The sequence below is a fragment of the Malaclemys terrapin genome, chromosome 17 (assembly GCF_027887155.1).
Source record: "Malaclemys terrapin pileata isolate rMalTer1 chromosome 17, rMalTer1.hap1, whole genome shotgun sequence".
Classification (NCBI taxonomy): Eukaryota; Metazoa; Chordata; order Testudines; family Emydidae; genus Malaclemys; species Malaclemys terrapin.
The window spans coordinates 4,757,478-4,784,317 of record NC_071521.1 but is presented as its reverse complement, the minus strand read 5'-3'; the positions used below and the strand labels follow the sequence as shown (position 1 = coordinate 4,784,317).

The 26,840-nt window shown below is 48.6% G+C and overlaps 1 protein-coding gene across 13 annotated transcripts in view; it reads left to right on the top strand.

Annotated features, from left to right (window-relative positions):
• DAB2IP (DAB2 interacting protein) overlaps positions 1-26,840 on the top strand; it is a 407,650-nt gene that overhangs the window by 335,367 nt on the left and 45,443 nt on the right. For all 13 annotated transcript variants that reach the window (XR_008442606.1, XM_054007198.1, XM_054007200.1 and 10 more), the window contains 2 exons: positions 8,445-8,543; positions 11,165-11,719. Coding sequence is in view for 12 of the 13 variants with exons in the window: in XM_054007198.1 (XP_053863173.1) it covers positions 8,445-8,543; positions 11,165-11,719 (654 nt within the window). In the remaining variant the exon portion in view is untranslated. The remainder of the gene's footprint in view (positions 1-8,444; positions 8,544-11,164; positions 11,720-26,840) is intronic.

The following is a 26,840-nucleotide window of genomic DNA, read 5'->3' as shown; positions in this document are numbered from 1 at the left end:
ATAGATAAATAATCCATAGTCATATAGACGACACAACCTGAAGTTCTCTATTCTGGGGCTGCATGGGCTTCATACACTGTTGTCCATGGGGATAGAATTCATGACCTTGTTATCCAAAAACATCAGGCTTCTGTTGGTTGAGTAAAAGGGGATCTCTGTGAGCTGGAGTATTATTGGGTTTTATATCCTAGCAGGCAATAGCTAAGAGAGGGCAACATAGTTACTGGTACTTCAGTAGGCCTCCATCTTGCAGAGGGCAGTGGTGCACACACAAACCAGCATACGAGTCAATAATGCACCATGCCATTAGGGAACCTGTTATCCTATGGTGTGGAGGGCAGCGCGTTATTGTGCCCCACAGCAGCTGGCTATAGAACAGGGAAGCCATCTCCTTCCAGCAAGAGGGTTGTCATCGCTGCTGCTGCTCTGAAAGATGGGCACCACGTTTTTATTCAGGGGTGGAAGGGAAGACAATGGCATACTTGGGTCGTGCCTTCGGTTATGTCTACACTGCTGTCATAGGTGCGAGCAGGCATACCTGTGCTAGCTTTAACCTACCTAGCTCACGAAAAGTAGCAGTGAAGACACAGTGGTGCAGGCTTCGGGACAGGATGGACAGGCCCTCCTGTCCCCTTGGCACATACCCTTGTTGCTAACCTGCGCTGAAGCCTGCACTGCTGCATCTTCACTGCTGGTTTTAGCAAGCTAGCTAGATTACAGCTAGTGCAGGTATGCCGACCCGAGCCACCGTCACCCCTTCAGTTGCAATGTAGACGTACCTGGGGGCGTATTGATGGGGACAGGGACGTGTTCCTTTGGCAGATTGTGCTAGATAGGGACAACCTGGTGTTTATTAATGGCGAACTAGCAGCTGAGATTGGTTTAGTTTTTGTTGTCGTAGTAATTAGCAGCAAGTTGAAATTTAAAAACCATTTCTTAAAATGTAAAGAGGCAAAATGGAAAATATTTTTAAAAAGAAGATTATCCCCAAACATAAGCTCTCAAGCAAGAAAAAGGCATACATTTTCCAGTGTGATTTGCTCTCTGGAGAATTGAGCAAGTGCAGTAGGTCAGGAGGAGAACAGTTTTGTAAATTATACGGCCTCTATTACATTCCACTCAAGAAAGATAAAATGAAGCTAGATGGAAAATAGATGTGACATCCATAATATGAGAGTTGTTTACCAGTTCTGCTCAGCACACAAGAGCAGAGCAAGGGATACGAACAGTACTTGTAGAAAGTTGACTGAGAGGGGAATTATACAAATCATGCACTTGTAAGGGGGAAGTGCATTTTATTTTTAGGTGAATTTAATCAAGAAGAGTCGTACAGGAAAACAGAACATGTTAATGGTACTTCTGAGAGCATTCTGTGCTAAAAAATTTAAAATTCTGAGCCAAAAAAAAAAATTCTGTGCACAATATTTTAAAATTCTGCAAATTTTATTTGTCAAATAAATGTGGAGACTCTAGCATGGCATTGGGGAGCACAGGTCACTGGCAATACGAATGTGGGAGATTACTGTGCAGCTCCCCCCCACCGGCACACGGATTCAGTGGTGAGGCTGCACCCAATCCAGACACAGTGCAAGGACCGGGCCTACCCCAGAAACACCCCAAGGCCCTGCCCCTCCATGCCAGGTGCACCGGCTGTGGGCAGGCAGGCTCAGCAAGATAGGATCCAAGTGTGGAGGGGCTTAGTGTGGGGGACCCAGGTGTGGGTTGAGAGGGTTCTGTGTTGGGCAGTCTGGGTACAGGCAGGTCACTGGGGGATCTGGATGCGCAGGGGCTTGTTGTGGGGTTCTGGGTGCAACAGTAATGGGACTCTGCAGGAGGGTCCAGGTACAGCTGGTTGGGGCTTGGTGGGGTGGGGATCCAGGTGCGGGTAGCTCGTTGGGATGGTCCAAGTACAGGGGGAGTGGGGCTCATTGCGGGGGTTCTGGGTACGGGTGGTTAAGCTCAGCAGGCGGATGTGGATATGAGAGGGTCTGGATGTATGGGGGTTGGGCGGATGGGGGAGCAGCTCCCTGTACAGTGATCTCTCCCCCTGCAGCTGAGGAGCGATGGGTGCAGGAAGCGCGGGAGGAGGAGTTTTCAGAGCTTCCTTCAGCTGGGGAAGAAATCTGGGAATGGGTCTGACTCAGCCCCGGATGCTGTGCAGGGGAAGAGGAAGTCCTGTCCTCCCCAGCCCAGCCGGGACTAGCAGCTGAGCCTGGCACATAGTAGGAGCCACTAGCTGGGTCTTCCCCAGTTCCAGCCCCAGCCCCACAGTGATTGACCTTTCTGCTGGCTTCCCTGGGCACCCAAAACTGCTGTGGAGGTCCGCATAACCGTTCCTGTGCCTTTCCTTTGCTTCTCCATCAAAAAGTCATTTTTCTGCAGGGAAGCAAAGAAATCTGTGGGGGACATAAATTCTGCGCATGCACAGTGGTGCAGAATTCCCCCAGGAGTATAATGGCTGTTTAGAAATCCTGTGGAGGAAGGAAAGAATGCCAGAAAACAAAAAACATTGTTTTATGATTGATGGGTACTCATCAGTCAGCCTCTATAGGGAAATGCTTAAGGTGAAAGCTAAATGGTGCGTTGTGTTCCTTCCCTCCTCTAATGTCTCTGGAGACCCTGGTTCAAATACTGGCTTATTTCAGAAGTGAAAGGAGTTTGCAGATCTCACCTTAATCCCTAATGGGCATTAGTATCAGGGGGTAGCCGTGTTAGTCTGTATCTACAAAAACAACAAGGAGTCTGGTGGCACCTTAAAGACTAACAGATTTATTTGGGCATAAGCTTTCGTGAGTAAAAACCTCACTTCTTCGGATGCATAGCTATGCATCCGAAGAAGTGAGGTTTTTACTCACGAAAGCTTATGCCCAAATAAATCTGTTAGCCTAACGGGCATTAGTGTGCCTCTCACGACCACTACGCCACTGTGTGATGTGCAGGGGCAGAGGATTCAAATTAGCACAGGGCAGCGTGGAGGAACACTCAGTGGAAGTCTTGCAGGGGCTAGGACTAGAATAGCAGGGGGTGCTGTCAGAATTGAGGTGCGGTGCAGATCCACTCATTCATCAGACCACCACATTCAAAAGAGACGAACAACAATGTATATTTGGTTCCAAGCGTCTGTCTTACTGCTGGTACGAAAACTGGAAAACAAAACCATACTGTGTCCTCACCCTTCTGCACTTGAATGTTGCCTTTAGTTATTTTGTTACTGGAGCACAGATTTTGTTTGTTATTGGAAAGACAGAGTCCCCTAATGTCCCCTAGACTAAACCTCATCCCCCGAAGGTCCTCCCTTTAGGTTCTGAGCCTAGCTACTGTAGGTGTCCTGTTACCTGAGGGCTCAGGTCTGACTTAACAAAGGATGTTGACCTCCGCAGAGGTCAATGAGAACGGCAATGGCTTCCATGGATTAGAATTTTGAAAGCTTGGGTTCAAGTCTGCAGACGGCAGAGAGAAGAACTGAAGGTGGCTGAGACAGTGATTGAAAGCCACGACACCGTTCTGCACGTGAGAATACTAATGAGGAAAATGTGAACTGATGTCCCAGAAAACAAGCTCCGAGCAAGTAATGTCAAGGCAGAAGGGGCAGCCAAAGTCAGAGGCCAGGGGAACTAAGACATTTTCTGTATAATGGATTATGAAGGTGCTGCAGGATGATAATGTACACTGGGGGGATGTAGTGGAGCCGATCCCTGGAGATTCGAGTCTGGAAACAGCCAATTTTGTTCCCTTGGAATGAGGAGGTGACTGTTGATGCTGGGAGGTAAATGCATGTCTGGTGTCATTCAGAGGGTTCCTCTTAATTATCCCCTCCTTGCAGAGCTGTGCGTGGGAGTGGACAGAGCTTCCTCCACCAGCCAGCTGGTGTCTGTTAGTTCTCTCCCAGGAAAGGTTGTGGTTGAATTGCCATGTATAAGGCAATACAACACTCCAGAACACTCCCATGTGGGGCTCTTGCCAACCACAGTGGGTGGCAGCTTTTCCAGAAGCTGCCTGCAGTCCAGGCTGCCTGGCATGCATTGCATGGGACTCAGCACACGACAGCCCGAACACCACGGAGCAGCAGCGACTGTGTGGTTCAGAAGATCAAAACAGCAGGATTCGACACGGCTGCAGATGGAGTTACACTGGAGGGTTCAGATGGAGAAGAGAACTGGCAGCACAGCCAAACTGAGCAGAAACCAAAACGTGCCTGGGCCATCTGCAGTGGAAAAAACCCAACTGCCTTGATCTGAAGCAGCTGGCTGTTTAAAGGTACAGTACATTATTTCTCTCTTAGCCGAACTCGTTTAGTGAGACATTACGTGACTGATTGCCCAGTTATATTCACCTGCTGTGGGGCCAAATTCAGATCAGGTGTAAGCAGATGCATGCCCATTGAAGTCAATAGTAATGCACCTGCTTCCACTAGGTCTGAATTTGTCTCACTGTGTTTTAGGATTTTCTTTCTATTTGTTCCCGTGGAACTTCCCCATCTTTCTAAATCTCATCCTCCTGCAAAATGTGGGGTTTGATATTTATTTGTTGTTGTTTTTTATTTTTATCCTTCCAAATAACTGATTGAACATCTGATTTTTCTCTCTCCTAAACAAATGGAAGAAAGGTTTCCCAGCCAATATAATGATCTAGCACTGTTGCATGTGCTGTGTGTGCTAAATCTCCATTAGGCAGTGTAGACTTGTGAGGGAGATTGGACATCAGGGTTCCTGGAGCCTATTCCTGGCTCTGCCAGTTGAGGAGTTTAGTAATTAGAACCAGGAGTGGGAATCAGCATTTTGGGATTCTGTTTCCTGCCTCTGCTGCTTACCCACTGCAGATGAAATGCGAATCCCAGCACACGGCCCCAGTATCTGGCCCATGTGCTAGAGATTCTTTCAGGGGCTACGAGGAAGGATGTGCAGCAAAACAACAGCAACAACAACACTTCCTGATTGCTATTGTAGCCTCAAGGCTGCAAATGCTCCTACCCACCCGGCCTTCTCTTTCACCTTCACCCCCAACCTGCACAAGGGGATGTCAGCTGGATAGGCATAGTCGCAGTTACATCAGCCCTATTCCTAGCCCTCAGATAACGTCCCAAACACCCTGCATGCTAGCCATGGGCATGGTTCATATTGTGTGTGTATTTGGTACCCCTGCAGTCCAGACCCAGGCCATGCACAGGTCACTTAACTTCTCTGTAACATGGGTATGAGAAGGCTCACCATTCCTGCTACGTTGTAGGCTTAACTCTTGTTCATAACATCAGTTCAGACCCTGGACTGAAATAGCTGATGGAATTGCAAAGTTATCGATCGTTGTTGTTGTTATACAGAGATGAGCCAATTTCAAATGCACCTTATGTAACCCAATTTCAGATCGCAAAATTCACAGGGCAGTTTTGTTTAACTAGAAGAACTGTCCATTCAGAGAATGGGGATAATGAGAGTAAATAAGCGTTAGCAATTAACAAGAACTACTAATTGAGTTTATGCATGTCCATTAACACTGTTTTAGCAAATCTAAAAATCCTGACGTGAACAGAATACTGTCTTCATGGAGATCATTAATAGCTCATGAAGATCATTTATATCCCATGACATTTAGGTCACAGGTCAAAATTAAGGCATTTTTGCAAATCTGGGGGAAATTGCCTTTCCAGGCACATATGGTGGGCATGGCCTTCAACTCCTAATGGGCCAGGAGACTTTCTGGTCCAACACATGCAGAATGCCCCAGTTATGAAGGGTTGTTAAGAGAGGAAACCTTAGAGTTTAACATTTGAATAATTATCCAGTGGTCCATTGAGTTGGGATTTAATAGAATAATTGTTTGATAAATTAATGCCAGTTTATCGATGGGTAGTTATAAAATATAGTAGATGCACATCTTATTAAATAATGGTAAACAATAAACAATTGGCATTAAATTAACAGACATTAGGGTAGAACAAGGGCTAAATTCCACTCTGATTTATATGGGAGTAAATCCTATTGGTTTTAGTGGGAGTTATCTATGTTACAGAGCAGAATTTGGCCCTAAAGAGAATTTCAGCCAATAGCAATCCAAAAATGTCTGGTCCCCCAGGGATTAAATGGTGCAGCCTCGTGGAAGGGCTGAATTCTGTTGTCCTGAGTCACAATTCCCCAGAATTTAAATGGGAGTTTTGCTTCGTTTAGGATGACAGAATTTGGCCCCTGACGATTGCTATTCAATGACCTTGTCCTAGCATTAGAGTATAAGACCTCTGCCCTCCAGATTGGAGTGTAGGGTACATTACCTGGTGTATACTTTGGATCTGCCAAAGTCTAATTACTAGGGTAAAAAGAGAAGAGACCCTCAAATTCCCCCACATTTTGGATTCCTATCTGAACTGAAGTTCCGCACATTCAAAATTCACCCCTCTATAGCAGTTACTGAGCAATCTGATGCTATGTTCTTCCATGTTGTTTAGCTATAAACCCTATTGTTAAATAACTCTGTAAGTAACAGAGTCTTCCTTGATCTTTGTGCCTGTAACTCAGTGTTAGCCATACTTTTTTGTATGCAAAAGTGATACAGTTTGCACTCTCTGTTTTTAGGGAAAGTTATCATTCAGGTGCAGTGGCTAGACTGACCCAGAGTGCAGCTCCAGGGTATCTTCTATGCAAATGGTCAAGATATTCTGACAAGCCCAGCAAAAATGCCATAGCAGGAAGAGGAGGAAGTGAACTCATGCAGTATGGATAAAGCAGACCAGATTTGTTGCAGGAAAACCATGAGGAATGTAGCAGTCATACAGAAGCATATAAAGATGCTAAAAAGAAAAGTGGCAGAGATGATACAACCAACCCTATTAATATGGAGTCTTCCATTCTCAACAGTAATAAAAGTTAACTCCATCATGCCCAGAGGAATCCTTTAGATTTACAGTACAGTGCATGGATGCATGGTAATCTAGCAGAAAGGGTTGCTCTTAGCCATTAGCCGTGGTTTGAACAGTTCATGAAGCAGAAGTTACCTGAAACTGGCTAGAATATCAAGAGGTGGAAGGTCTATTGGATCAACTTGGCGAAGGCAAGGTTGGGCCTCTTCTCTTTTGTCCCATTTGGAAAATATCATAGAGGCACATGAAACCTCTGTTCAAAGGCAGAATATGTGTTGACCTCAGCCACGATGGTAGCCAGTGAGAAATCCTGGCCTGATGCTGATTGCACTGAAGGAACAGATTAAACTTCGCAGAGGATTTACAAAGCAAAAGACGATCACGTCTCCTGAAAGTGGTGAACCCAGCCTGCCAGGTGGGAAAACAAATGCAGCTGAGGTAAAAGATGGAAATTCAAGGAACTCTGCAAGTAGGAGCAGAAGAAATAATACTCCAAGGGGGCTTATTTGAAGTGTGAGTAAGATACCTTCAGTCTGCAAACAAGGACGTTCAAAAAGAATATTATTGGATGTTGACAGATGCAATGAATACAGAGGAGGTCAAAGCAGCCGAATTAAGTTTTTATGAATAATACGGAATTCCTAATGCCAAATCATAGTCTATTAATTTGCCAGCAGGGTTTCAAGGAGAGTTGTTTGAGGAATATACATATTTAATAGGCACATGATACTTCAGAGCTGCAGCTAGCTGGCAAGAAACTGCTTAGGAATCTTATTGGCCTTCGTAGACCCCAGTACAGCAATTAATGCTGAGAAAACTCAGTGAGGTGAATAGGAAAGTGGTTGGCAGCAGAGGACTCTTGCTAAGTGTTGCATCCCTGGCCATCAGGCAGCATATGCAGAGGTGGATTCACTCATGCCTGAATTTCTGTGCAGTGTGGGGGGAAGCCTGCTGGAGGCTAGGGAACGTTGTGGAAATGTCATTGATCTGAATCCATTCCTAGATGGCAATGTCATGGTGGCCAAGCAGAGTCTCGGGAATGCTATTAAACTCTCTTTCCTAGTGCAGTTACTGCCGCCAAGTAGAGGTGAGGAGTCAAAGGGACAGGATGCGGTGGGAGGGGTACTAAGGAGCTTGGATTCCCTGTTGGGGAAAGGAAAGAGGTTTGTCTAATTGCAGAGTATGGGCTGAATCCTGAGAGATGCTGAGCACTAGAAACGTGCATCACTCAGCACCTCTCGGGATCTGGCCCTGAGTTGCTCTCACTCACTTGATGGCTTAACGAAGCTCAGACTTGAAGGGGCTGGTGGTCCCTGGGGTAACTCCCAACTCTGGTGGCATCGCTCCAGGTTGGCACTGATGTGGGAGAGGGGAAGTGGGATCAATGTGCCTCCAGGATTAACCCCTTGTGATGCTCAACATTGTGCTTGAGGTCTCAGCCCGACTTGTGCACTAGCCTTAGAGGCGACTCACTGGCGACGGGGGAAAGCTGTTGGCTTGTGTTAATAAAAGCACCAGCCAGCCCCTTTTTTTAATTTCCCCAAAGCCAAGTCTGTAATGTGCTTGTTGAGAATAACCCCCGTTCCTTTCCATGCAGGTGACGACTTCATCGGGAAGTAAATGCTTCTCCTGTCGCTCTGCAGCAGAACGAGATAAATGGATGGAGAACCTGCGGCGTGCCGTGCACCCAAATAAGGTAGCGGCTTTGAGGAATTGCCTCTGTAATAGTTCTGCTCCTCGTTATTACATTTTATAACCCAGTGCATGGTAGCAGCAGGGGACATATTGTCATTTTAGTGACTAAGTATAATTGGGGGTCAGCTTTTTTCCGTATTACTTTCTGCCACAATTATATTTACGGGAAAGTGCCAATTATTTCCTGCCCTCTTGGGCTGTCGCTGAGAAACAATCAAACCTCAAGAACCTGCAGTCTTGTTTTAGTACTAATGATACTTGCTACTTATCTAGGGCTTCCGATCCTCAGAGTGCTTTAGCAGGCGGCTCCTGGACAAACGGTGACGTCGAGGGTAGAATACAACCCTAGATATTCAGTCTTCACCGCAGCCCCTCTGGCACTGGTGGGGTGTGCGAGCCCCATTTCAGAGATGGGTAACGGAGGCACAGAATCTCAGTGAGTTGCATATGGCCATGGAGGAATTTGGGCTTGGACATGGCTCCCGTTCCTGTCCCCAGACTACCAGGCCATCCTATGCCCTATACCTGCAGCAACAAGCTCTTCTCTGTCAGTCGAGCATGCAGGGCCTGAAAATGTGCCCTTAGAGCTAGTTGAGGTCCAAGGGCACCTTAAAAGGGAGCCTAGAGCTTCCCGCTTCTCTGTGCACCAGAGTAAGAACAAAGCAGATTACCTGTAGGGTTTCACAGCTGACGCACTCAACCGAAAAGCTGTTTTTGTTGCTCAGGGTGAAGGGGTTCTGTGCGTTCATTCTTGCTAGCAGCAGTAGGTAACTGTGTATGCAGGTTAGGGACAGGACTTGGGCACCTGGCAAGCTGCTAATGCCGCCCTTAATGTCACGAAGTTTGGTGCCCCTAGTTCAGCACCAAATTTTGTACTCTAACTGATGAGCCCTCCATAATACAGGAGGGGAAACAGCAGCGAGGAGAGACTAACTTATCCCTCAGGGCACGATTTATTGTGTCTAATTCAGCCCCTCTGTTGTGGTTGCTTTAAGAGCATGGCAGCTGTTGCTGTTGCCACCTGCAGAGAGTTCTGGGAGACTGGGACAACGTGTCTCCCACCAGCGTCTCTAGGACAGTTATTAGGAGGGGTTATTCTATGTCGATGTAGTTGAAGGTGGCTCAGAGCGGCTCTGTTCAATGGGCACTCATTTGGAAACATGCCATCATCTTGAAAAGTGCCCTGCACTGACTCTGCTAACTTTCCTCCTTTTGTCTGAGTTTCTAGACACAGACTCTCAATATCTGATTTGATATTTTTATCCCAGGATTTTAGTAGTATTGTATCATTTCCTGTGTGTGCACTTCCTGAGCCCACATCACCCCATTGTGTACTTCCAGCAACTGTGCTTTCACTCCACTCTCCATAGTGAAGGGGGGAGGGATAGCTCAGTGGTTTGAGCATTGGCCTGTTAAACCCAGGGTTGTGAGTTCAATCCTTGAGGGGGCCACTTAGGGATCTGGGGCAAAATCAGTACTTGGTCCTGCTAGTGAAGGCAGGGGCTGGACTCAATGACCTTTCAGGGTCCCTTCCAGTTCTATGAAATAGGTAGATCTCCATATTTATTTATAAGCTGGGTCAGACCTGGTCGTTACTGTTATAGGAGACATCCAAGGAAAGCTGAGGGTGCTGCAGAATCTGTTGTTGGCGATTCACTATGGGGTGCTTTTTCCTTGAAGTCCTCAGTGAAACCAGTACCCCTGGAGCTACCTCTTCGGGATGGGGTCATTAAAGATTCCATGGTATCGTTCACAGCATTAGTGTTAAAGTGGCATCCAGGCCAAATTTTTACTTCTGACCAATAATAATGCTTAGCTCATAGGTAACTCATTCAGTCTCCCTTAATCTCCCCCCCCCCCCCCGCCCCAGTGTTTCAGTTGAATTAAATAGTCTTCATTCTTGTCCTAAAATATGTAGGCAGTGATGCCACAGCCGCTGCTTTCCACCCCAGAAGTGGCTGCATTCCAGTCACGAATGAATTCCAGTCTGGAATAAATTGCCTAGGGAGGTTGTGGAATCTCCATCTCTGGAGATATTTAAGAGTAGGTTAGATAAATGTCTATCAGGGATGGTCTAGACAGTATTTGGTCCTGCCATGCGGGCAGGGGACTGGACTCGATGACCTCTCAAGGTCCCTTCCGGTCCTAGAATCTATGAAGTGATCCATTTGTGGACTTGGGGATGCTTCTATTCCTTCCATGCATAGAAAAGGAAATGTCCTGTTCCAGTGCTGCCCCATAACAACAATGGAACAAACGGGGGAAAACACCTGTGCTTCTGTTTTACAAAAAGTCGTTAATTATTGGTAGGACTCCTTCCTGTTTCTTGTGAGGTCTTCCTGGCAGTAGAACTGGAAATGGTACATTTTTAATTTGGTGGGATTTTATCTGCCTGGTTCCTTTATATTAATTGGCACCAGCAGACATGGAGAGCACAGTGATATTTGGAAAATTAACATAAGTAGTGTTATTATGCAAATTCCTGAGAGCCAGTATTTCCTTAAAATAAAATGTAATTAAGCCTCTGCTCGTTTAGCACATCAGAAATAATTAGCTCATTTCTCCGGTTTGTGTACGTTTTTTTTTTTTCACTTGACCTTTTTCTTTGTGTCTCTTTTCCAGGACAACAGCAGAAGGGTAGAGAATATGTTAAAGTTATGGATTATTGAAGCCAAGGATCTGCCAGCCAAGAAGAAGTACTTGTGTGAATTATGCCTGGATGACGTTCTTTACGCACGAACTACCTGTAAATTGAAAACTGACAACGTCTTTTGGGGGGAGCACTTTGAATTTAATAACCTCCCGTCGCTCAAAACCATTACGGTGCACTTATACAAAGAGACTGACAAGAAGAAAAAGAAAGACAAGACCAACTTCATCGGGCAGGTGAATATCCCCGTGGGCTCTGTAACGGGGCGGCAGTTTGTGGAGAAGTGGTACCCTGTAGTCAGCCCCAACCCCAGCAAGGGCAAGTCTGCAGGGCCTATGATCCGCATCAAGTCGCGCTACCAGAGCATGAGCATCCTCCCCATGGAGATGTACAAGGAGTTTGCTGAGTACATCACTAACAATTACATGGTGCTGTGCTCGGTGCTGGAGCCTGTCCTGAGCGTGAAGAACAAAGAGGAGATGGCCTCTGCACTGGTCCATATTCTGCAAAGCACTGGGAAGGCCAAGGTAAGATCCCCACATCACCTATACAATCCCATTATAGACTGGCGTGAAGCAGAACCCCAGATCCAAACACCCCCCCAGCTACACATGGATCTGAACTTTAGCTCAGCCCTCCCTGTTGACCATGTTTACAATTCTTCTTTTACCATAGACAAGTTAGCAGCACATGTAGTGGGCTTACTGGGTCCACGTCCTGGTGTGCCCACCCTAGTTAAGCAGACTGTTTTTATCCATGGTCAGTAAATTGCTTCTTGCTCAGTCCATTCACTGGCACTTGTCCCAATGGAATGTGTGTGTCATTGGTCGGAGCCGTGGTGCAGTACGTTGGAGGTGTTCTAGAGGGGAGACCACCTCAGGCACATGCAATGGCTGCATTAGCACTGCAGTGTCTCTTGCCCCTGCTCTGGGCTTGGTGAGGAACACACAAGATTGTGGTATTTTCAGGTGAGGGAGGCTGATGTGGAAGACCAGCTGTTTTGGGCTTCGTTGGATGAACTTTCATCCCTGTGAATCCCCTCCCCCCCCAGGCTTTGGGTGGGCAGCCAGCCCGGGAGAGGCTGAGGTTTCTGCGAGTAGTTTCAGTTGTTCTGTGTGAGAATGCGGGGAGGGGGAGAGAGGCTAAGTGACTGACTTAGTGAACCTCACTTCACAGACAGCCTAGCCAAGCACGGAGCCGGGCAGGGGAGTACGCACAGAGCATACTGCGGCGCGTACGTCCCCATGCGACGTCAGTATCACTTGGCAATGGTAGCCCAGCAGCTGTAGCGGGAGGGCGAGGTGTGAATGAGACAAATGGCCAGTTTTCATTTTGTCCATGAATTTCTCCTTGAACTTACCAGCTAGGGGGCGGGGGCCTTGGCTTGATGGCTCAGCAAGATTTCCAAAGCCTCTGCGGTGCTAAGGAGACTTGCGGCCTGTCTGAGAACTGGAATAGTGGATTCCCCTCCTGTCTGCTCTTCCCCTTCTGCGTGTGGAGATGAACTAGACCAATAGACTGGGTCAAGGCAGAAAAACCTCGTCAAGGGGATTGACTGCCGGGGAGCAGGGAGCTGCTCCTGGGGTACATTCCGCCCAGTTACAGGCTGTGTCTGGGCTGTCTTCAAAGCCCCAGGAGACATACTCATGCCGGCGCTCCCCGAGGCAGTGCGAGCGGCAGGACGGGCTAGCTGCCCCGAGTACTGGCCTAGGCTCTCTGACGGCCATGGACTTGGGGTGTATAGTCCGTCCCGCCCCTCGCGCGGCTGTGGCTAGGTTCCACTTTTAACGCACTAACTCAATGAGAGCTGGCATGAAAACATCTCCTGGGGCTGGGAATCACACCCAGCTCCAAATGTAGACGTCCCCACCATTGTCTTGGTCACAGGGAGGAACATCAAACCCAGACGCGGTCCGGCGACCCTCGGCATCGTTGCCTTCAGTGGGTGCAGGATCAGCTCAGCCAGTGACTTGCTGTGATTGTTCCATCAGAAAGCACCTGAGGCCACCTCTGCCCTGGCTGATTCTGCCGCTGACTTGGACCTAGTCTGCACTAGCAAAGGTTTGCTGGGACAGCTGCACCCACAAGCCCTCTTAGTGGAGATGCGGCTGATACCAGCAGGAGCGTGCGTATACGTTTCCCCAAACGAAATACGCGATACCAGCTAAAGCACTTTTTGGCTGGTGTAACTGTGTCTACACTAGGGCTTTTGCCGGTATAAAATGGTCGTAAGAAAACCGCACCCCAGACTAGCATGACCATATGGACCAAAGTTCTACGTGTAGACCTGGCCTTGGTAGCTGTGAGTCTGTCTGTGAGCGCTCTCCTGCTGCTGTTTGCCAGAGCCCCTCCTGTGGCCAGACCCGAGAGCCTCAGGAAGGAGTAAGTGTTTTTCCACGTGTCGGTGCATCGCTGCTCGAGAGCCCAGAGACGCTCCACAGGGGAAATAGCAAACAGTAAACAGGCTGGATAAATATCCCCCTACAGTGGAGCTTCTGCTTTTGCTGCCTGTCATCTGCCGTCAGCATTTAGCACAAGGGTTAGAGAGTTGTCAAAGCAACAGGAATTATTGGAGCATGGAAGCCGGGTGCTGCATCTTGTGTAGAGGGTCTGGACAAGCAAATTGAAATAAAAATAAAAACAGCAGCAAAGTGAAAGGGACACTGACTGGCGAGAACGCCCCCTCGGAGTGACAAACGGAGCACTGCAGACTGCTCGCTAGCGTGGTAAACCCTCTGCGCTGCTGATTGAGTGACAAGACGCAGCGAGGAGACGCGCGCACGAGAGCTTCATGGGCAACAACAAGCTCGTGTTTGGGCTGTGCTGGGAGGTCTGGGGGACATGGCAAAGCCAAGCACAACCCTCCCGCCCCCATGTGACTTAGCCAAAGGCTGGAACAGAGCTGAAGAAAGCCAAGAATGGGCTCGTTGGGTGGGGTGGGTGCTGGGCTGGTGAGCTGCTCCCTGATCATCACTCGCAAACAGCAATGATACGGGGCGGTGGTTGGCTTTGTACAGGAAAGACCTGATGCCACAAACCCTGCTCACATGAGTCATCCACTCTGGGATCTGCAGGCCTACTCACGTGGGTAGGCAAGGCTGGGCGCCGACTCGTGGATTGGCATTAAAGACCTTTTATTTTTAGTATATTGGGGCTAGGGAGAGGTCAGTGGCCAGCCCGGGAGTCCAAAGGCTACAGAGCAAGCTCCCCCCACTGCTCTGGAAAGGGAGCAGCTCCAGGTGCGAGGGGGAGGTTTGGTTATTGCCCAGCTGTCCTCGGCCTCTCTGCTGAGCCTGCTGGCAAAGGACTTAGTGGTCTGGGGGTGAGGCGCAAATACTGATTGGTAACAAACCGCTGGTACTTCGGGCAGAAGAGAGTTTCTATTATTTAGTGTTTGTCCTGCAGAAGCTGTGTTCTGCTTGCCGTACGGCACTGTCATGCCTAGTACTTCAGTGACCAGTGGGAGTGCAGACGGCAGGGTCTGCCCCAAAGGGCTTTCAGCTCAGATAACGGCCTTTCCCTCGTCCACTCCTGGAAGCTTGTCAGGGGTTCGCAAGTGAATCCTCCAGCAGCAAATGCTCCCGTTTTACCTCAGCCCAGGTTTGTGTGCCTGTTTCAAATGGAGCAGGGAGGCTGTTTAATGTGCCCTGGTGCGCACAGAGATATGAACCCAGATCCCTGCTGGAAGCTGGGGCAGGGGGAGATAGCGTTTAACATTTTAGAAAAGCCTGATAGCTCTAAAGCCGCATTATCACCTCACTAGATAGCTGTCTGTCTGGCCCTCATCACAGTGGTACTGGAGCATCTCCCATGTATCCAAACATAGAAACAGCCTCTCTATTCCTTCCTTCCCAGTCTGTAGGAGAACTAGCTGAGTTCACTGTTTGTTTGTTTGTCCTTAGTGTGGCTGTTGTGTTTCTGAGGGGTGGGCGTCTGGAGAGCTCTGAACTGTACCTGGTTTGGGGCTGGCCGGCCGCAGCTCCTTCAGACCCAAATTCCCTCCAGCCGTAAGCCTGCTGGCTGGCCCGCCTCCGGAGTAAGTGCTAGCCCAGGGGGTGTTAGCATTAGAAATTATTGACAGCAGAGACTCCGAGCCCTGAAAATTAGGCTGTGGAAATGATGCCCCATTTGCAACTTTTGCTGCTTCATCCCTCGCAGGGGAGTTTGAGAGTCCAGTGGAAGTGCCAGGGGCCAGGCTGATGGGGAAGCTTGAGAGCTGGAGGATTATTAGGGATGAGCCAGTGAGGCCATTCTCAGAACCCACATTGGGCTAGGGATCTGGCTTGCATCTGAATGGTGCCCAAAACACAGAAATGAGATGGAGCAGAATTGGGATTGAGGGTGCGGGGCCTAAGGCCAAATGGGATTTGAGGGCGTGGGGATCCAGGCTGGGGGCTGAGTCAGGTTTGAGGGTGCAGGATACACGGCTAAATGAGATTGAAGGGCCTGGGTTTGGGGCACGGAGCCCAGCTGGGTTTGAGGACGCAGCAATCGGCTTGAGGGTATGGGGACCGGGTTTGAATCGGGGCTAGTTTACATGCTGCCCTTGCAAGATTTGCACCACACGTGGTGGGCATACGCGCTGTAGAGTTAGCTGACCCTGGCCCTCTTCCGACCCTCCGTAGCCTCCACTAGCCCAGGGAGCCACTCTCCTGCTAGCACGTGGCACGCATGCCTGCACTTTCTGAGGAGCTATTTCCACAAACCTCTGCAGCGCTCCTGTCCCTTTCTCCAGCCCTCGCTCCGCTGGAGAGCACAGACACGGTAATAAATGGCTAGTAATTATTTTTGCTGATAAAGGTTTTTTGGTGGTTGTTGGCTGCAGTTGCGATGCTAAAGCAGCAATTAAAGATGAAGTGAGAGCTAAGTGTCCAATGGATGATCATCTATCTGTGCAGACTCGTTAGCTGCTAATTACTCCTTCTCTGTAAATATGGCTTAATCCTTCAATGAAGTATGTAGGGATTGGGCACATGCGTCCATCCAGTGCAGCTCTCACAGATGGGCAGAGCCTCTACTGAACATGACCCCGCTGCCCTGCAGACAGTGTGTGGCGTGGCTGCCTGCCGCATCCAGTCCTCTCTCTGGGATTAACAGTCCCTTCGGAGGCCTGCCAGGCTCCAGGAGGGCGATTGCTCTCAATCCGCACCGTGATCTTTCCAAAACTGCGAGCCACTCCCCACCGATGGGGCTTTGGTATCTGCCACGGAGTGTTTCTGAGCCAGGCTCTGTGCTCCCTCCCTCCCAGGTGACTGATGGAGATTAGACCCAGAGGCAGGGAGTGCATATGCACGGACTGCTGTACAGAGATCAACAGATCCCCCAGAAAGACTGTCCAGCCCCAGCAACATCTCTCTCGTCTGTTGATTGCAGCGTAGTTCTCATGGGTTCTGTTTCCTGCTCCATCACTGACTTGCTGATTGATCTTGTCCAAGTCACGTCACGGCTCTGTGCGTCAATCTCCCCAACTTTTGTAAAATGTGGGATTTGATGTCTGAGCCAATATAGCAGTGAAAGAACAACTGGGATTCTGCTCTGCCTCGTCCAGCAGCCTGGCACAACCCCCTTCGTTGGCCCGGGCAGAATGTGAGGAGCAGAAAGTGCCTCCCCTGCTTTGTAGATATCGGGGTAACGTCAGGCAGTTGTTAAAATCTCGTGATGGCGTGGAAGCCAAGTGCAAGTAAGAGGGCAGAATAAATCTGGCTCATGAAGATGTCTTTCGGAGAGCCACTTTCCTGATTGTAACCACATGCTGAGACTCAGTTAACTGGGGGAGGAGGGAGAAGGAAAACGTAGAATGTCAGTAGAGAGTTTATACCTGAATAAGGATTTATTGACACACAGTTATACCGGTACAAAGTTATACACCTTTATCCCAGTACAGTTCTCACCCTGGGGGTTGCATCGCTTAGTTAAATTAGTACAAAAACAGTGTATAGACAAGCGGTAAGAAAGAGAAGACGCCTGGGTTGGGGGGGTTAAAGTGCGTGGGTGCCATGCAGCATTGCTGGCTGGGGTGGGGGTAGAGCAGGTCAGTGTGGGCTGCACTGAGCCAAGTGTTAGGGAGAGTCTCTGGGAGCAGGGCAAACAGCTGCTGAGCAGCACAGCTGGCCTTAGCATTGCAGAGGGGCTGAAAAATCATTCTTGTCCCCCCTTCCCTCACCGAGGCCTGTGCACCACGAGACACTTTGCTACCCCTCCCGCTGTCGAAAAGGGGGTTACGGCAGTGTCCGTGCTGTATTGTAAGCACAGTACCTTTACTCTCTGTACAGCACCATGGTGCCATATATAAATGGTCAATAACACCATGGGGTGCAATTCTGCCCCCAGATCCATGCACACCAATCCCTTGGAAGTCAGTGGGCATTGCACACCCATATCAGAAGGCAAAGTCTGGCCCACTGCCTTTTAGGCTGGTACAACGCAGTAGTGGTTGATTGAAATAAGAAATGGGCAGGAATGCCAAAAATACCAGCTCTGTGCTATTTTCCCTCCACTAGGTAAAGGAGACTTCTGGGGTGATTAGCAATAAGACCGTCCATCCTATAAGGGGGATGTCAACTACTGAAGCTGGTGAAGCACGTGGCTTAGTCCAAGGGCATGTCTTCACTGCAAAAAAAGATGCGTTTTTAATTTGATTTAATTTACCCGCGTTAAAACAGGAGTGAAGATACAGCAGCTCAGTTTAGCAGCTCGTGTTACAACGTGTGGGGAGTCTCAGGGTGAATTTGAGCCAGTAACCCGAGTTAAAAGCTAAGTTGCTGTGTCTTCATTGTTACTTTAACTTGGGCTAAGGAAACAACTTCCTTTTTGCAGTGAAGATGTACTACATAGTTATAAAGGGGCCCTCCGCCTGGTGGTGAGGTGCTGGTGCCACTCCCGAGAAAAGGTCCAGGCACTAGTTCTGCTGTCAGTGCCGGCTGGTGTTTCTAGGTACGAGAGTTTAGATGCTTCTCTTTGCTATATTATCCTGGTGCTTAAATTCCCTTCGGGTGCCTCCTAGCGTGGCTAGCCAGACATGCACTAGACCTGCTCAATCTGCCAAAGACAGCCCTGTAGCTGTGACAGCACAAGCAGCAGCTCAGGCCGGCCACCCGAGCACACACCCAGGGGTGGCGTGGGATTGTATTTGGGCGACTGGCCACACTGCTATTCTTAGGCGCTAGGCTGAGCAGCGCTAGGGCGTATAGGTTTACCTGAGCTGGGAATTACACCTCCCAGTGCTGTGTAGACCTACCCCTTATTGGAGAGAGAGCAGCGTGGTGGAAACAGTAACGGTCCAAATTGCTGCAGGTCCTCAGAGGAAGCTGTAGCATTTTGGACCATTCCTGTAGACACTGCAGCATTGTTTCATAAGAGGCTCTGGGTTGAGATGGGGTGGGATTGTTAACACTCAGGCCTGAGAACCACCAGAACAAGCTGTAGTGGCAACGTTTCCTCATCTCATCCTCTTTTTGTTCCTGCCTTTCCTCTCGCTCCATTTTCTCTTTGTGTCTGACTGGGTCTGGCCACACAGCTGTGCCCACACTGCAGATTAGGCTGCGGAAAATATAGACAACAAGCCCGCACTTAACTCAAGGACAGCGTTTCTTTGGGTTGGTGTTTGAGGAGGAAGAAAAGTGTCTCCTGCAGGTGGTTGGAGCGTTCAACGTGCCTGCAAAACCCTGACCAGTAGCCAAGACAGATAGCTGGGGAGAAAAGGGAAAGGCATTTTGATAAAGTTAAAAGCAAAGGATCTAGGTTTAGGGAGTTGCTCCCGCCCACTGGAAAGTCTGAAAAATATCCAGATTTAAATGTGCTCCGGTGGTGGGTGCAGTTTTCTTGACTCTTTTTATCTTTGTGAAAAGATTAGCTTGAAAGTGGCACTGTTGTTTCTCTGAAGAGGAGGCTTGGGCTTGTGGTTACACAAGGGTTGGGAGGTGGGGCTCCTGGATTTGGTTATTGGCCCGCCTGTTGACTTGCTATGTACCTCAGTTTCCCCATCTTTAAAGCAAATATAATGTCTCCTAATGGGATGTTGTGAGACGTAATCTTTGTGATGTGCTTTGAGATCCTCAGAGGAAAGGCAGTATAGAAAGGTGCATCATCGTGATCAGAAATGCAGCTGTTACTCTCTGATTTTTTTTAAACCTGCAGCAAAATCGTCTCAATGCCTAAATTCATTACTGGCCCATCTTAAAAATATTTGAGCCAGTTTTATAAACGTGTAAACAGATCAAAACTCTCTTCCCCAGATGGATGGTAGAACAAAAACTAAGCTCACCTCAAACTAAGCTCTAACTAACTGGCTGTTTATGTGAAATCAATATTTCCCAGGCTATGAAGGAATGAGGGGTAAACATGGCTCCTTATTTGTTTGTTCTGTGAGGATTTGCCTCTCTGAAGCAAAAGTATTTACTTCCCTCCTGTACCAGTCTGCTGGAATCTCCCTGCTCTCTCCCTCGGTTATTGGCAGTGGAAATGCTGGGGTGAAAGAAAACGTTCTGCTATCAACATATTGCAACTCGGGCCCCATCCTCCCCCTCCTGGCCCACGCGGGTTAACCCAGCAGTGTGGTTAGTTTGGACCTCATGCAGCTTTGCCTGCAGAGAGCACTGAACAGTGAATGACATGGAGGGCTGCAGGAGCCTGCGTCTCCTAAATGAAACTCAGCAGCCCAGGGAAGCGCTGGGATCCCAGGACAGAGCCCTGCGGTGCAGGATGGCAGCTCAAGAGGGCAGGACATATCGCACCGAGCTGGCTGTTTCTCTTGGAACATGCCCTGGGTCCTCTTCGTAGGAAGGCTGTTCAGATTGCAAAGGAGCGGTGCAGTTCCCAGCCCTAGGCTGTCGTTTCACTAGCATGTATGTAACTGGCAGCAGCCATATCATTGCCCCCACAAAGAGTTTATCTCTCTGATAATGTTTTTATAGCAGCCATAGTCAAGCTAATTATGCCTTTAATTGGTTTTCTGAGCCCCAACCCCACTGCCCCGTTTTCTCTGGAAAAAGAGGCGAGACGGTGAGTGGCAGCTCCAGAGAGCACTACTGGGTTTCTCCGGTGTTGTGTGTTACAAACGTGGGCTTTTCTAAACCATTCCTGTAAGAGCCATTCCCCTCTCACCAGTGAGTTCATGCACTGCTGCCTCCTGCTGGAGGGAGGTGTTTTAGGCTCTACACAGTAAGCGCCTGTGGGTTTAGTATTCATTCGGCATATTAACACAATATTCCTTCAGTTGGTCTCTTCATTGCCATAAGCTAGGTCATTGCTAGAGTTGCCCACACATTGATCCTTTCAGTACCATGGAAGGAAGTTACGAACGCCCCCACCCCCTAGAGAGACCTGGAAGTTGTTGAGACTCTGGTTTTAAAGTCCTCACTGGACGACCCCTGAAGTCTCAAAGGAAAAGGAGTCCACTACCTTGCTTGCCAGGGCTTGTGTGAAATGACCACGGTCAATACAGATCCCGAGAAGTTAGAAGCAGGGATTAGGAGTCAGGACTCCTGGTTCCATACGTTGTCCGTTTCGCAGGGCTCTGCACAGCTCTGCCCCTTCCTGTCACTCACTATTGTTTATATGTATTGTGGTAGTGCATGGGAGCACCAGGCGTGGGTCCAGGCCCCATTGTGGTGGGTGCTGTACAAACCCAGAACAGGTCAGTTCCTGCCCCAAACAGCTTCCCTGTCGTCTTGCCTTGTTGCTCTCTTTGTCCCTTGTATTGTCCTGCTCCTTGTGTCTAGAACAGCAGCTCTCAACCTTTCCAGACTTCTGTACCCCTTTCAGGAATCTGATTTGTCTTGTGTACCCCAAGTTTCACCTCACTTAAAAACTACTTGCTTACAAAATCAGACGTAAAAATACAAACGTGTCACAGCACACTGTTACTGACAAATTGCTGACTTTCTCATTTTCCCATATAATTATAAAATAAATCAATTTCAATATAAATATTGTACCTACTTTTCAGTGTATAGTACATAGAGCGGTATAAACAAGTCATTGTATGAACTTTTAGTTTGTACTGACTTCGCTAGTGCTTTTTATGAAGCCTGTTGTAAAACTAGGCAAATCTCTAGATGAGTTGATGTACCCCCTGAAAGACCTCTGAGTATCCCCAGGGGTACACGTACCTTTGGTTGAGACCCACTGGTCTAGAACGATCTCTTTCCTCCTCCCTGTGCCTCATTTTCTTACCCCCTGCCCCCTGTGCTGACCGCAGTCTCCCTTTGGAAATTCCCCAGCTCTCACAATTGACTTGTGAGCTCACCAGACATGCTGTTGGCTTTATCTTTTTCCTGTTGCCTCCCTTTGGCTCTGTCCTAGGCCTGTCTAACTTAGACTGAAAGCTCTCTGGGGCAAGGACTGGGTCAGCTATTACTGTAAAGGTCTATGCCCAGCGCTGGTGTTACATCAGTGTATACAAGTAATAATACGCCTCTTCCATGTGATTGTACAAAGACTAGCCTGCTAACACAAGCTAAATGCATTGTATAATGGTCACTCCAGCAAAGGCCTGAGAAAACAGCCAGTGTTGAATGTGTCCTAAAGGTCACAGCCTCTGGCTGTGCCGGGCCATTAGATAAGCACATAATCCATCCAAGCATAGCGTAATACACCCATAATACCCATGTGTCTGTTCCATATGCAAAGCATAGTATGACAGTGCAATCTAACAAACCCACAAACCAATGCAACTGCTGCTTCCGACTGAAAGATCGCCTTCCAATACACGTGCATTTTGCAGGGAGCCTATTAAGCTATGTAATTGAGCAATTACCAACATGACCTTTTTAATTGCCACCTGCCTTGCAGGGAGCTGTGCGGTAAATGAGATGAGCCTAGTGAGTGGGCAGTGACTGCCAAGGTGGTGGGGAATGGCATCTTTCGCGGATGGGGGACGCCCTGAGCTGTGGCAGAGCTGCTTGTGCATGTGTTTGATGAGAGGGCCAGGTGGGTAATCCACTTATTCCACTGGCACCTCATGGGAGCCCCTGTGCACTGTGTCTCCAGCTCCTTGTGGTGTTCGCTGAGGGGAGGCATCGCTCCATTGATCTTTATAGGGCTGCACTAGCTGCAAGTCAAGTTGCGTTCCCCATGCAGTCATCTGGATATACCAGTAGTTGATCCCACCAGTCTCGAGGCAGATGGGACTTGGTCATGCCAGAACCCAGGAGTCCCCCTGCTTCACTGCTGACCGCTGCTGCCTATCTCCCATTCTGCTGTGGCTGCTCTAACGCACGACAGAGATTGCTGTGCTCTCTGTCTCAAGCTTGGGTTGTGGAGCAGTTCTAGCCCCCTGGAGGGCTAGAGCGCATACAGCTGATGGGAAGAAGGTAAGCACATCCCAAGGCAATTTCTTAATCTGAGACACTGCCCCAGGTGCCCCAGAAAATTCTGAATCTGTCCAGAGTGTTCATGCAGGCTTCCTGCAGTGAGGGGGGGTTGCAACTGGGTTTCTGTTTGTTCTGCGTTTTTATCCTGCCTTTATAGTCTTCTGGTGCATTGCTTCTGACAGCATAAACGATGAATTGGATGCTGGGTCAGTTATGAAGCCACTCTCTGATGGCCACATCAGCACCTCCATCCACCACCCCAGTGAGAAAGAGAGTAGTCCTTGACCAGATGGCACGCTCTTTGTTCTTGAGCTCCACAGGGCAGGGCGAGGCGCTAAAGAAACCCAACAGTGAAGATGTACGTTAAAACCCAACGTGCCCTGTTGTAATGAGGAAGGATCGTTTGGTTCATGTGGTTGTTCAGAGGGGCACGTGAGAACTGAGCTGGTGAGACTAAGGGACCTAGATCTGCTTTGTCTATCTGCCAAGAAATGAGCCATCGATCCAAAATTTAGTCCCACATCGCCTGCTGCTGTTCCTTAGAAAGACTGTGTCTGACGTGCTGTCTGACAGGGTCAGCTATTTCAGAAAAGGGACATCTTGACTTTCGCCGGTGGTGTTGACGTGGCTTTCAGGTGCAATTGTGAAGTACGCTATCTTGATCATTGGTTGTGCACTGTAACGCAGCCAGGACCTTGCCTTCACGCCCAGTCACCAGGGGACCGATGACAGCCAGGGCTGGAAGATTGGAGACTGGAGTTGGCCAGGTCACACCAGTGATGATATGAAGGGCAGAATTAATCAGCGAGTCCAACTTGCCACAGTGATGACTGGAGCCCCAGGCTGCCGCACAGTAATCAGCAGGTGGAAAAACCAAGGCATTGATCGATGTCCATAGGGTTGCAGCACTAGCATCCCGTGAGTTGCCGGCAAGCCTGCAGAGGAGTGCAACTCTCAGCTAGATTGTGGCTCGTCGTCTCTATGTGTTGTTGAAAGGACAGAGAGCTGTCAAGCTTTATCCCCAAATAAGTAGGGTGCAGTTCAAAAACTATTGGCTGGTTGCTCAGAACGACCTGCCGCTGTCAATGAGCTAACCAGTCGGCAAGATGGATGGCACTGTCTTTAATATATATAGGTTAAGTTGCCACTTTGAAAAGTACTTGGCAAAGGTGTCAGGGTCAGGCAGGTCTCCAGCTCCTCAGAGCTATTATCAGGCAGAGATCATCAGCATTTCTGAGCTTCATTGCCAAGGTGGGAGGTAGGTCGGCTGTATACGTGTTAAGGGGCATCAGAGTGAGTACAGATCCCCGGGGAAGTCCACTGTTCATTCAACGTGGGCCTGGATGGTGTGGGGTAGGAGAAACAGATGCTGATCTCACAAATTCAATCCCATCTCACTGGTAGGAATGAGACCAGAGGCAGTGTGAGGATCTGGATCCATATTAGGTTTAGACTAAGACCCAGGGTTGGTTTGTGAGGCTGAATCAAAAGCACCAAAATCTCATGAGCATTGGCCAAGATGGCAGAACTCTTGAGAGATCAGCTGTTCTTATAAGATAGCCACCATCATTTCACAAGACACTGGCCACATCCAAACAGAAGCTGGAAAATTAGCCCCTATCAGCTTGGAATGAAACATGGAACCAAAATCATGGGCCTGCCACTTTTCCCCCAGTTCTGATATATGAAGGGCTTCCGAGGTGAGGTTCTGTTTTTGGCTTATTTTGGTGGTTATCTAGCCCCCAAAAAGACAAGTCAAGGAGCCGTGCTCTTTCTTCTGCTGGTGTTCTGTAGCATTGCAGGCCAGGGTATGTCCCTTTCGAGATGCTGATGTTGGAACATTTCTACCTCTGTGCATTTTCCATGTCTGTTTTCCCGGAACTGTCACTTGAAGGGTCAGGCTCTGGCACAGTCAGGGGCAGTCACTGGGCTCAGGTAGGCTACTGGCACAACACAGGCCATTATTTCATGGCTATTGCATATATGGAGCTTTAACAAGGTCTTACTGGCTCCATGTTGTGCTGTGAAAAGAATTTTGATTCCACTTAATTGTGTTCTCAGGGCTGCTCATTGCTTGAGAGCCCAGCTGCTGCCAGAAAAATCTCTGTCGGCCTTTGTCTTGTATATGTTTTATAGTTTACAGTCTCCGCTGGCTGCTTTAGTTTACATGGTGTTTTTAAATGTATTTAAGGGACACTCAGTAAACTGCCAATATGTTTTAAAAATCAAATGTTTTGCTGTTGTGTAGTGTAAGCCTAGAACTGAACTGGAATATGTTTTCCTTCTCCAAACTTGGCTTCTTCCATCGCACACGAATCCAATTTTGTATGTGTGATCGTGAATGTCAGGAGACACAGTGCTTTGCTCAGAAGTGCTGGCTCCATACTGTTTAATTTAAAAATATACCCTGACAGCAAGTGTATTCCCTGACCAATGAATGACGTGGGTTTGCAGTGTCACTCAACCTTTGGGATACCAGGGGCCAGCTTGCCGCCTTCCTAAACTGTTACAGGGAGATTTCAGGGACCAGCGCCAGTCCACGGACCGGTCCTTGAGAAACACAGGAGGAGAGAATGCAAGGGGCCCTAGCCAGGTGGGTAGTGTGTTTTCTTCACACCTGGGAATCGTGAGCTTTTCACTGTGGAGGGGCTGGCACTGATTCCACAGGTGTAACTACCACCCTCCCCCCCCCCCCCCCCGCAAAATCTGCCATTTGCCTTTTGTACCTGCTCATTTTTGATGTATTTTTTATTTGTGCAAAACTGCATTGGTGGTGTTGGGTTTCTTCAGGAAGTTCTGCCATGGCACAGCTGTTTCCCAAACGGGCATCTGTAATCAAAGGGCATGTTGGTATCCTGCTACTAAAACACTGAAGTTCAGGGACTTCTGACAGGAGTACACATACATCGGTCCCTTTCCCTGCCGAGGAGCTCCATGTAAACTCGGAGGCTTGTCTCTCTTACCAACAGACCTGGGTCTGATAAAAGCTATTACCTCCCCTGCCTTGTCTCTCTCATTAGCACACACGCGCTCCAGCCCTGCCAACCCTTAGCACAACTCCCAACCCACCCTCCTCCGCCCCCCACAAAGAGTATGGCCGGACTCTGGGGCCAGTCTTTGGGATAGCTAGTAATCTTATGACCCTTATCAGTTCAATCCTCTTAAGGTTAAGTCAGTCCTATTAGTCAGGCTTGTGATGTGCGGTACCTTGGTGTTTCAAAATCAGTCTGCCCAACAGTCAGTGATGATATTAGGTACAATAAACTCCAGCACAAAAGGGATTGCGTTTCAGAGCAGCAGGTGTGTGGGGCATAGCTCTGCAGCTCTCATTAACATTGCTGGCTAAATAAACCCCTTGCGCCTCCAGCTGTGAACGTATCCCTTAAAGGTGCAGGTTAGATCTTGTGTAAACATTCCCCAGGTTGGCGAGGTTATAAAGTGCTCCAAGTACAATCTGAGCAGGACTCATGGTCCCACACCTTTGCTGCCTGTTATGCCTCTGGAAAGGCCTTTCCTTACTAGGAAACGTTGCTGCTCTTCACTCCTTTGCTCATTGTCTCTGCCAAAGAAACGTCCCTTGTATCTCCTTGTGCTTTCCTTGTGACGAAGAGCCGGCTGGCTGTGTGTTTACATCCACAGGGTTACAGCAGACATGGACACGTGCCCCAGGAAGTGTAGAAGGATGTATATCTACAGACAGACACATTGGAGCTCAGATGTGGGCTGTCCCTTATGGAAACAGCCCAAGGAATTGAGTAGAGAATGACACTCCAGCTACAGAATTCTATAGAATGGCTCCAGAACCATTTAGAAAAGGTCTTATTTCTTGTTAACAGCTATAGACTTTTAGAGAAATGTCTGTAGAGCCCTATTGGTTTCATCCCTATTAAATCCTACTGGAACTTTTCCAGAGGACTGGGGCCTTACCGATCCATGCAGGCAGGAGTGCACCTGTCAGCACAGGTTGGAGGGAAGAGCATCCATGCATGGAGGTGGGGGTGAGAGGATCGGGGGGCACAAAAGGCATGTGGGAGAGCACATATCCAGGCTTATTAAATCATAGGGAAAGGCTTCCTGCCCCTTTGCAGCGTGGGTGAGGGGTTGGTTGGTTGATTTGTTTGTTTGTTTTCTGGAGTGATTTTATTACAGAGTTTTATTCAAGTTTGACATTGGCAGATCTGTTGATTAAAATTACGAGCTGTCTGTCATGGCGCTCAGTCCAATACTTGAAACACAGCTAATGCAGGATGGGCTTGTCTCTTAATACTTTTTACATTCTCCAGGGCAGAGGCAGGTTTAAGCATAACCATTGTGGTGCAGAAAGACAACCTGGGAG